The sequence below is a fragment of the Dermacentor andersoni genome, chromosome 2, assembly GCF_023375885.2.
Source record: "Dermacentor andersoni chromosome 2, qqDerAnde1_hic_scaffold, whole genome shotgun sequence".
Taxonomy (NCBI): domain Eukaryota; kingdom Metazoa; phylum Arthropoda; class Arachnida; order Ixodida; family Ixodidae; genus Dermacentor; species Dermacentor andersoni.
Genome location: NC_092815.1, coordinates 84,011,177 through 84,022,571, shown reverse-complemented (window position 1 = coordinate 84,022,571; position 11,395 = coordinate 84,011,177). Strand labels below are relative to the sequence as shown.

Below are 11,395 nucleotides of genomic sequence, written 5' to 3'. Positions count from 1 at the left end.
AAATTCAAATAGGGTATTTTTAGCTGCTCAATTCTTTTTCTTCCAAAAATAGGCACATTAATGTGACGCAAGCTCTGTAATTACTTGAGGCGCATGCAGTTAGCAAAATCATAGGTTTTAATATTAGCATTTACTGAACCTTTACTGAAAGAAAATCGTTACTGGGGGTTTCGTTTTCAACTTTTCTATAGCATCTTCGTTTTCCTACTCTGGCAACATGGGAAATCTAACGAAAGATGGCGCCTGCTAATAATTCGTGTTGACAAGTGAGACTGCGACAGTGGGACGCCGTTCGGTGCGTTCGCTTTCCTGCGGCTGCCTGGAAACTATGGCGGCCCTGGGTAAGCCAGAGACTCAAGTTATTGACTTGAGTGGCCCCCTGCCCGGTCGGCTAGTGCTTGAAAGAGACGAGGAAGTGGTGGGTCGCAGCAGCGACTGCAGCATATGTGTGCGTTCTGTTATGGTGTCCCGACGCCACGCCGTCTTCAGCCGCGACGCAACGGGCCTCTGGCGAGTCGCGGACGATTCGAGCATGAATGGTGTGTACGTGAACGGTTTACGAGTCGAGACCGAGAGGCCACTGGTGCTGCGGCAGGACGACGTAATATCACTGGGTCCACCACAACGAACGAACCTAGTTTTTCGATTCGTCACAGACGACCCTCGGCATCGAGCTGGCGATGCAGGTCAACGCCCCAAGGACACCGCCTCCTCTAGACCTCGTGCATTTCTCCTTATGATTGGCGGTGCCGCCAACCAGCTGCCCAAAGAGCTCGACAGCAGCGGCAAGGCGGTGGTGTCACACAGGGCAGCTAACGCGGCCGACGAAAGCGAAACTTGCCCTGCCGACAGAGACAACAACAACGTCTTCGTTCAACCCGGTGTTTCACCAGGCAGCTTCGCAGCTGCAGGCCGAGGTGACGTTTTCTCCAAGCACAGCAAAAAGATCAGGTTGTCCTCTGGCGACAGCGTCGTACGCAGGGTAGAGAGCATTATGGAAAACGAGCTGACGTGCGCAATTTGTAGCGAGCTGTTCGTGGATGCCGCCATGCTGCAGTGCGGTCACACGTTCTGCTCCTACTGCATTCACAACTGGAGGAAACAGAAGAATGTATGTCCTTTCTGTCTCGCTACAATAAGTTCGGTCACACGGTCATTCGTCGTGGACAACATCATCGACGAACTGATTTGCTTCAACCCAGAACTGAAGCGGTTTCGGGAGACATTAGCGCACTCCAGGTTAGCTGCCTCGTATGGTGACTCCTCGAAAAACTAAACGCTGCGCTTTTGTAGTGATTTTGCTGTGAACGTTTTTCACCCGTGTGTGCGCTAGCGCCGGTGTTCTCTTTGCTTTCGCCCCTGTTCCTTTTCTCTTTTTTTGCTTTCTCTCTCTGCACGAGGAAGAAGGCCAGAATGCGAACAAAAACGACGTTAGAAGGCCTGCCAAAGGGCATATTTCTCTCAAAGTTCTATAGAAATCAGTTTTATCCTTTCTGTATGTGTGTAAGAAAGATTATTCCAGTTTTGCTTGTAAAAAGAAAAATAAATATTGCCTATTGGTTGCGTCTTGTATGTACATACAATTTTCTTGTTTTCGGGCACCTTGCGAAAGCAGAGAGGCTATAAGCGCATGGTTCTTATAACCTCTTTACTCCGATTCCGATTGTCGTTGCAACCTGTACGAGAGTACTATGCAAGTAATACACACACATGTGTGTGTGTACGCGCTTTTGCAAACTGCTAGAAGTCGGGAAAACGCCAGCCATCGCGCTTTTGCTACCACCGTAATTATGGACCCCGTAATGCCTGCCATGTATAAAGCCCCTCCATACACGGCGGCGGCGCGTGGATGGAGGGGCTTTAGCCATGTATTGGGAACGGATCTATGGTCGGTTTTGCATTTTGCATACAATAGAACCTGTACATCAATAACTAATGCACTGATTATATAAGCAGCTGCAAAAAAATAATGAAACACAATGGGGTGTTGCAAACGCAATGTGTGAGCAAAAAAAAAAAGGAAAACTAAAATTTTTCGATATTAAGCCGCACCATTTTCGATCGACCAACGAAAAGTAAAATTTTCGGTCTGCAGTGGTCGACTTCTGTTTCTTCTAGTCTTGCGCGAGGCCAAGGTTTATAACACTGATGAAAAGAATAGTTTGTCGCTTCAATAGTACGCTCATAGGTACGCTGTCACGCACGCAAGATGCATGCCTCCTTGCAGCACGACTCGGCATGTAAACAACATGGCGGCTTCCAGTTCGGCGATCGCGGAGACTTGGACTCTAGGGTGAAAGTATCTGCTCCAAATGACGCGATTGGACTCAACATGATCGAAGTGTGCTCCCTTAAGCGCATAATATTCCTCACTGTCTTTCTTATAGGGTAAGCTTACGTTCATCTTCCTGTAACCTGATTTGGCCAGCGCATAAGTTACCCTATGACACCGCCCGCCTGTGTTAGTACATTTCGCAATGCTTATCATTCATTCATTTTAAACATGTTTGAAACATTCGTGTAACACGTTTTTCTTGAGTGTATTCTTGCAGCAATCTGGTGTTTCACATAGTACGCTTCCCAAATGAAATTCTAGTCTCTTTTTGCTTTGTTGACAGCGCCTGCCTGATGATCTTGACGCTGGAAAGCATCCTCTCAGACCACGACAGTGATCGAAACGGTTCAAATTCTTCAGAGGGTTGCTGGGAGAGGGAAGAGTACGTCGTCAAGCAGAAGTGCATGCCTTGCACCGAATTCGAGAGGGTGAGTAACACGGTCTGACACACTCGGCGCAGCTCGATTACACGCGTAACTTTGCTGCGACCTTTCGTCACCCAGCTGCCGCAACGCGAGTTTGCAGTCTTTCGATACTGACCGTGTTTCCTTTGCAAGAGTTTTGAAACTGCTCACCTGATGCCGAAGCTTGAGTATACAAAGATATTCGGCTTCGGAGATGCATGCTTGCTTGCGTGGTCTCACTTTCGCTTTGTGCCAGCTCGTTACTTTGATATGTAAATGAACGAGTTCACCTGCTGAGATGTCTAATATTCTGACGTCATTGATAATTTTCTTTCTTTTAGGCAAGCAAGCACCTCCCAATATGCATTCAGTCCAAGTACAAAGAACTAGTCACCTGCAGGAACTCGGGAGACGTCTATCGAAGGTACGAATAACGTGCTGAATCTTTTCTTTCGCTGTGAAAATTAAGTTTCGACTGAATTTTTATGAGGTGTGCAGGTGTTTGTTACCTTTCTTTTTGCTAGGTGCTTTTGAGCGTTTACTTGCCTGATTTATCACATGCAGCCACAGATTTGTATTTTCTGTGACAGGAGATTAAGGTATTTTATGTGTTTGCTTTTTGTTATGTTTGTTAGCATGGTCATACATCACACAACATTCCTTTTCTTTTTAATGTCATGCTGCTGGTTTGCTATACATTAAAGGGTCCTTGAAATAGTTTGGATCATTGTAGATGAGTAGCGTACTGCTACAGTAAAACAACGGCACCGCAGTTTAAGTGAAACGTCTCATATTAAGAGTGCTACAGATAATTACAAGTTGCCCTCCTCCCTAGCCATGCTTTTTTTCCTAACTCATTCGCCGAGAGGTCGGGGCTAAGCTCTGCCTTCATTGGCTCTGCACCGTGATGGGACATCGTGTCATGTACTTCCACTGTCTTGGAGCAAGCACGCAAAACCTCTCCAAACTCTCCACTAGCCACCTGGCTCCACTAGCTATCTTCAGTGACAGCTATCCAAGCAGCATGCGTTGCAAGCATTCTGTTGCAGCGCCGAGTGTGTCTGGTTTTCCAGTGAACACAGGCAAGCTGGGTGTTTTGACGGATGAGCGGAGGTGTAAACTAAAGACTCTCCATACTGCAACCTCTATGATGAAGGGGCTTCAGCGTAAATGAGAGTGGCCTGAGCGGCTGGCATGGTGCAGCCCCCTGTTTGTGCAGCCAAACATAGAGCTAATATTCATTTAAGCAAGTGTAAAACACTTTAAACATTTAAAAAGGCAACCAGTGGCGTAGCCAGAAATTTTGTTCGGGGGGGGGGCTCACGTTGCAGCTCGGCCTCCTACTTAAGAGGAAACATTAGGTCGGATGCTCCTGTCTAAATACATGTAGAAGGAGAATTCGTTTTTCTCAGCAACCACTGCACCAAATTTGACGAGGTTTGTTGGATTTAAAAGAAAAACTTAAATTCTAGTGAACGTTTGTTTCGAATTATCGATTTAGGTCGTCAATATTTTATTGAAAGTGGCAAAAATCGAAAATTTTCAGAAAACGAGACAATTAAGTTTAGAACTCTGTAAATCAGCAATGAAAATTGATATCACAATTCTGTGAATCGCACATAATAGTACATCTACAGCGGACAATATTGATATGTTACACATGAGTCTCAAAAAATTAAGTATTATGGAAGTACGGCATTTGCAGAACCCTTGTACATAACATTACTAATCCACGTAAGATACAGATTGACATATCGAATTTGTCCGCTTTGAATGGTGTAATGGATGCCGTTTACAGAACCGCGCTATCTGTTCTTGATGCAGAGCTATTAATTTGTAAACTTCGTGCTTCTATGTTTTTCGAACTTTCAAATTTTTCAAAATATTTTAAACAAAGTTCAGGCCCTAAATTGAAATTCCGCTTCCAACAGACACTAGAATTTAACTTAGTCTCTCAAATGCAACAAATTTCGTTAAAAGCGATTCAGGAGTTATCACAGAAAAGCGTTTCTGCGTTTTACATGTATCTGAATAGGCCGCGTCGGAGTAGGGCCCGAGCTAAAGCTTCCTCTCAAACAATTTGCCTAGGGATCAAATACATGAATAATAACTGCATTGCCATTGCCAAAGATGCTGCAAACGAATTCTTGAACGCTAAGCACTGTCAATACAAGTAAAATATGTATTTTTTTCATAAAAGAATATATTCGTATGTGCCAAAAATTGTGCCCCACATAACTGATGTCAATGCTTTCATGTGTTTTGTCTATTTAATAAGGAAAGAAAATATCACACGAACTTTAGAACCACATCAGTTCGAAGCCAGCAAAGCAGTGCATTCCGCTGATATGAAAAATGTAAATGCCATGAAATGAACAAGTTGAGAACAAATGTATTAATGACACTTTGTCATACAAGATCCTTGTTTACATTCTTGTACATATGCAACGGCCAGTGAAAAATCTCAATGACGCTGTCATTTGTTCCAGCGTATTACGCAGCAGCAGCTGTCACCGGACGTGTATCGTAATTGCACCGAAATTATAGTCTCAACAGAGCACGTATAAAAAGCAGGAGTTCTGCAGAATATACGAGGGCGAGTCAAATGAAAGTGAGCCAATGCGAATATATGACAAATGGGGTACTATAATTAAAAGTAGCCCCCATGAGCATTTAGACATTTGTCCCATTGACTAACGAGTCGCGCAATTCCCGTCTCATAAAGCTCCTTGGGTTGCTCCTTCAAAACCTCTGCAACTGACTTTCACTTCATCGTCCGAGACGAATCTGGTTCCCTTGAGCTGTTTTTTCGTTTGCCCCAAAATGTGGAAGTTGCAAGGCAACAGGTCTTAGCTGTGTGGCAGATGTTGCAGCGTTTCCCGCTTGAACTTTGCCAGATTTGTGTTAACCCCATCAGCGACGTGGGGACGGGCATTGTCATGGAACAAATGACCTCATTCGTCAATTTTCCACGTAGCTTGTTCTTGATTGGGGCACACAGCCGATCCCGCGTTTCACAATATCGGAAACAATTGATAGTCTCTCAAGATTTAGCAAATTCTATGAGTAATGGCCCCTGACGATCGAAAAATAAAAGTCAACAACACCTTTCTGGCAGAAATGACGGCCTTTGCTTTCTTTGGGGGTGGTGAGTTCGAATGTTTCCATTGTCAGCTTTGCCGTCGTGTTTCAGACTCTTAGTAGTGGCATGATGGTTCGTCTCCGATCACAATTGCAGACAAGAAATCGTCACCCTTATTGTGATAGCGGATCAGATGAGTAAAGGCAACACCGATCTTCTCCGTATTCTGGCGGTAGTTCAAAATCTTGCGCATCCACTGCGCGCACAAGAGCCGATAACCGAGATGTTCATGAATTATGGCGCGAACCAAACCGTGACTGATATTCACACGCTTAGCCAGTTCATCGATGCATATCCTCCGTTCTTGTCTCATCAACTCATCAACCTTTGCAATTTTGTTAGGGGTGATTGCACGATGGCTTTGGCCCGGTCGGGGATCGTCTTTGCAACTTTTAGGTCCTTTTTTGAACCGTTTGTTCCAACGCTTCACAGTGGCCAATGAAATGCAATGTTCCATGTACACGGCAGCCATACGGCGACTAATTTCTTTTTGAGAAACACCTTCAGCTGTCAAAAACCTCACGGCACCATGCTGCTCAACTTCTGGAACGTCCATTACGGCACGCAACCATGTACAACCCAGTGTATGAGAGCATTAAAGAACATTTATCCTCACACCTGTGTGTCACTTTTTAAATGAGAGATCCCTGTGTGCTACACGCAGGCCTTGCAGATAATCAACAGAACCATAATTGCGTGCGGTGGGTAGGCTCACTTTCATTTGACTCGCCATCGTACATTAGAAATGTGAAGATACAATGGAATATACAAATGGGAAGAAACAGCTTGATAAAGGGCAAGAAAGTGCCACTGGAAACAAAGTTCACTGCACGTATACACAACACCTCGCAACAAAATATTTAAACATACGTATAAATAAGTCTCTAATAAATCTACGTATCTAAGAAAAAGTCACGGTATATAATGCGTCAAACTAGGCAAATAAACATGTTGCGCAATCATAGATTCACAGAATCCTAGATCCTGGCCCCATTCCATCCACTCCATCCGATGTATCGCGCGCGACGGAAGGCGGTGCGCTTGCTCCTCACTTTTCTCCCTTGCGCACACAATACAGCCACCATCGTCGGCTCACCCATTCCCCCCCACCCCCCGCACGCTTTCACTTGCACATACAGCATGCGGCGCGGGGTCACGATGTTATCACACTTGGACTTTATGTGGAACATGAGGACGACGGCGACGGCAGGAATGCGCCTAGAGTGTCCATATAATTGCTGTCGCAATAATATAGTAAGAGTATCCGGCAACTGAAGCGTCCCATGGCCCATTTCTTTCCGCAAAAGAAGTAACAAAATAGAACTTTCACGATGCAACAATTCGCTGCACCGCAACAACGCTTTTTTCCTTTTGTGAGGCGGGGGCACCGTAATAAAAAAAACGCAAGGTATGTTGGTCACAATCGAATGCTTACTTTGGGCAACTAATATGGCTATTAAAGGAATGTCAAAGAAAACACGAGACGCTTGGTCCACCAAGAACCATGCGCATACTGCTCGGTATCCTACACCGGCGAGACAAGACTTTCTGGAGAGGTTGCGCTCAAGCGAACGCGGTGCAATCCGTCGAGCCCCCACAGTGATGGCGGCTAGCGACCATTGTTTCTTTTTCTCGTCTGCTAGCCAGAAAGCATCCAAAACTCTGCCAGGCGAAAATGCACTCGGCCAGAGAAAACCGAACGCGCACCGAAGTGCGCTGCTTGATGGACGGGGCAACACGAGAAAAACGCATGCGCTCTGGCTGGCTCTGGCAGCGCGCGGGTAGGGGAGCGAGAACAAAAAAATTGAAGAGGCTCAACGTGTCCTCTCGATTAAAAGCAAAAGTAGAAACAATAAATAAGAACGTAGTTACCTTTGCTGGCTTTAGTGTCTTCACTGGATGCTTTGGCGCAGGTGAAAAAAAATGTTGATATTTTTTTATGTGACATGACGGCACGAATGAACCACCACAACGCTTCATCTCATCAGGCCTCGCTGCGGGCTTTGTCAACTTGTCTGATAGTGTGTTAATTTGGCTTGTCTCGTTGTATGGCCCGATGTACGACTTTGGAAAAGTCAATGCACCTTTGGCGTCAAATATTTATGGGAGCATTAAACTTACAATGTTCCGCAATTGAAAATCTAAAGCGCACGTTTCGAAATGTCAATGCACCTTTCACATAAAACGTTTATGGGAACTTTATACCCATAAAGTTTCGGGATTGATATCCACGCGCTCCGTAAATGTCATGATAGAGTGTAGATTCCGCGGCCTCCGCGAGATGCCGCGGCGAGCCCGTTCGCCATCAAAACGTCCTTGAAACTTTGTGCTCGGATGGGGCTACTTGCGTTATGTGACTCCCGGTGCATGGGCGTTGTCGCGAAATTCAGCCCGAGTTCGCAATTTTCGCGGTAAAATGGCTTTTCGAGCATGAAAAAGACGCTCTAGACAAAATCCAGAATGATTTCCGGCGACAGCACGAAAAAATTTCGGGGGGGGGGGGGGCTGAAGCCCCATAAACCCCCCCCCCCCTGGCTACGCCCCTGAAGGCAACATGTTCACAATTATGCCGCTGCCAAAAATTTACACCGGCAGCAAAGTAGAACACACTTAGTTACTGCCATATTAACTCTGTGTTTGTCTTGTTAAGCTCTCTCCCACGAGGTGGCTCCAGCCTGCAGGCTCCTCACTTTTGTGCCTCTGCCCATGTGGCAAAACGCTCAGTATGCCTGCATTTTCCAGAATACTGGACAGGCTAAATCTCTCTATTGTGGCCGTAATCCTCCAACATGAAGTGATGGCCACAAACTCTTAGATCATGGCGCCGATCGGATACCGACAGTCTCATGCGCTGCAGCCACTCCGCTCGCCTGTTGCCTAGCAGAAGGACACGATATCACAGTTTGATATGCCACCAATCACTATGTTTGCAGCCCACAATGCAGCAAGGGCGGTTCAGTGCCCTCGCGAAAATAAACCTAGAGACCAACACTGACTGTACAGCTCACATCACCACAGAGCATATTGTAACACGAGCACACAACACTCTCTGTGTTCCGGAAGTGCTAGAGTGTAGTGATAAATTGTCATTCTGTATTCTCTTTCTGTTACTTCCTTTTTTCTAGAAACAAATACCCAACATTTCAACTATTACAGACAACATTTGCTCACCTTAAAGTTGGAAATATTGTTGGTGACGCTACCTGGGTAGCCAGTCAGATAGCTTGCCCAACTGATATCACATGCGCCAACTACATAAATTGATAGGGTGACTGAAAACTCAGGGGAGTGGCGCCGCTGCAGTGGGTAGCTTTATACACGCCTTATGCGGAGTGCCCAAATGTCTGAGTGATCAGAATGGCCTACCCTAACAACTCAGTACATTTGTACAAGATCGTCAAAATCATTTCAGGGTTCCTTTAAGCTGTTGCAAAACAAACTTCACTTAATGCAAAAGAAGCAGTTCCACTAAATTTCTGCAGTTTATTTACGATTTAAGTCTTGAACAGGAGTTGGCTATAGGCTTCATCACTTGGCAAAATGCAGTGGAAAAAAAAGAAAGCGTACAGCAGATGCTCAGCAGTAAATGGGGTGTACTATGAAGAAAAAGGAGAAAAATACACAGAATCCTGTTGTTTATTCATCATATTTCGTGTTTATTATACAGGGTTTTACACTTGTTTCTATGCTTGAACACCAATGTATTCTGCCACTTACCTTTCTCTATCTAAACTGGGTCTTGGTGCATGATTTAGAGAGACCTCGATTTTTCTGTGCAAGCTCAAACTTCACAGCAGGATCACATTTTATGGTGTTGATTGTTCAATAAAACGTATAGCACTGCTACTTGCCTTGTTCATCAATGAAGAAGTGCAAATTTGCCTTCGTCTCAGCTTCTTAGTGTCAATATCACACCTCCCAGCAATTAATGAAAACCAATCTCAAAAGCCATGAGTTGCCGCACTGCAGGTGCTGGAAGTGAAATAGCGGCCATTTTTGAACATTGCTCACTGCACTTCACATTGTTTTATTGGCAAACGAGGCACATAACAGTGCTAAGTATTACACTATGCAATACCAGGCCATAAAGTGTGGTTTTGCTGTGAAATTTGAACAAGAATGAAGCAGAGGTAAGGTACTTTTTTTTTTTTTTTTCAGGACTTGCAAAGAGAAATGCGTCTCTCTTGAGTAAATGGGCCGTCTCTGCTTACTTGTTTGCTTTGGTTCCACAATTACAACGTGTCCCCTGTAGTTGATAATTCAGAAGCTGATTACTGGATTTCAGCCGACTCCCTAATGCATTACTGATTATAAAATCGATCCTTTAATCTGCTGCGATCAATGATGCGTTTCCAAAAGAAGTCATCTCTGAATCCCTTCTGTGCTGTGTTTAATAATCAGTTAAAGCCTTCCCTAGAACACCTGTATGCATGTGCTGATATTTTGTGTGTGTGCGTGTGTGTGTGCATGCTGTGAATATTGTGTAAACTTCTACATGCCATGTGTTATGTTTCATATATGCTGCAGGTGTGACAACGAGAAAGAAGGGCAGCACTTCTGGATCTTTGAAGGCAGCATGCTCGTCACGGGTCTCCTGAGCTCACTCTCGGTCGTGCTTCGACAGAAGCACCTTGACCGAAAGATGATAGAGCGCATACAGCAGCAGGTAGCTGCAGGAGTATGACCCTGCATGCCCCCACCCTCACCTCTATTTCTAGAACAATCTCACCCACCTGGTTCATGGCTATTTATAGGAATAAAGCTTGGTAAACATGTCTCCTAACTCAGATACATAAAATTAATTGCTGTACTGGCCTTCAAATGACTGACATCTTCAAATGCAGGCTTTGTTCATGGAGTAACCATGAAATTTTCTAATGTAGTCAAAAGACTAGCCAGCCCTGCTCTCGGAGTGAAGTAGTCAAGCTGAAACTTAGTGTTCACAAAAGGAACCCACACTCTGCTACTCAATGCGCGTGCATATGAAACACACCTTCATCAATGACTTTGCACTATGTGCTTTAGTATCACGAAAGACAGAAATATGAAGTGCAGCTAAGCGCTCGTTATTGCTTTAGTGCATTCGTTGGTCATGCCTGATAAGCCTTGCAGATAACATGGATTAGGTATACCTCCCAACCCATGGACTTTAACATTCGTAAAATCCTTGGGGCATGACACTGATAGAAGGGAAATTGGTGGGGGGTCAGCAAGCATTTCTATAATGCACGCCCTGAGCACATGCCTTTTGAGGGATGCATATACAGTTAAAACTCAATCTAACGAAACCCGATTTTACGAAGTTCCCGATCTAACGAATATACTCCGGCAGGTACCCATAGGGTTCACTGTTATCAACCAGAATTAACGAAACAAACTTGGTCAAACGCAATTTAACAAAGTTTTCCTGAAATAATTGAGTAAAGAAAGCAGTGATTTCTTTATAATTTTGACACAGGCTGGTTCTTCTTTGAGTGTGTGCTCTAAAGATATCGCGTTAAAACGGCACCATGG

At 44.8% G+C, this 11,395-nt stretch overlaps 2 protein-coding genes across 2 annotated transcripts; both read left to right on the top strand.

The window, feature by feature from the left end:
• The first annotated feature begins 217 nt into the window (after positions 1-217).
• On the top strand, positions 218-1,572 carry LOC126541745 (E3 ubiquitin-protein ligase CHFR-like). The gene has a single exon (XM_050188662.3). It carries the CDS (start codon positions 329-331, stop codon positions 1,274-1,276), a length of 948 nt encoding a protein of 315 aa, XP_050044619.1. The 5' UTR covers positions 218-328; the 3' UTR covers positions 1,277-1,572.
• Positions 1,573-2,177: 605 nt separating this feature from the next.
• On the top strand, positions 2,178-10,664 carry JTBR (jumping translocation breakpoint protein JTBR). Its single transcript, XM_050188674.3, has 4 exons — positions 2,178-2,388; positions 2,619-2,763; positions 3,081-3,163; positions 10,409-10,664. The coding sequence occupies exons 1-4, from the start codon at positions 2,210-2,212 to the stop codon at positions 10,563-10,565; spliced, it is 564 nt and encodes a 187-aa protein (XP_050044631.1). The 5' UTR covers positions 2,178-2,209; the 3' UTR covers positions 10,566-10,664.
• The last annotated feature ends 731 nt before the right edge of the window (positions 10,665-11,395 follow it).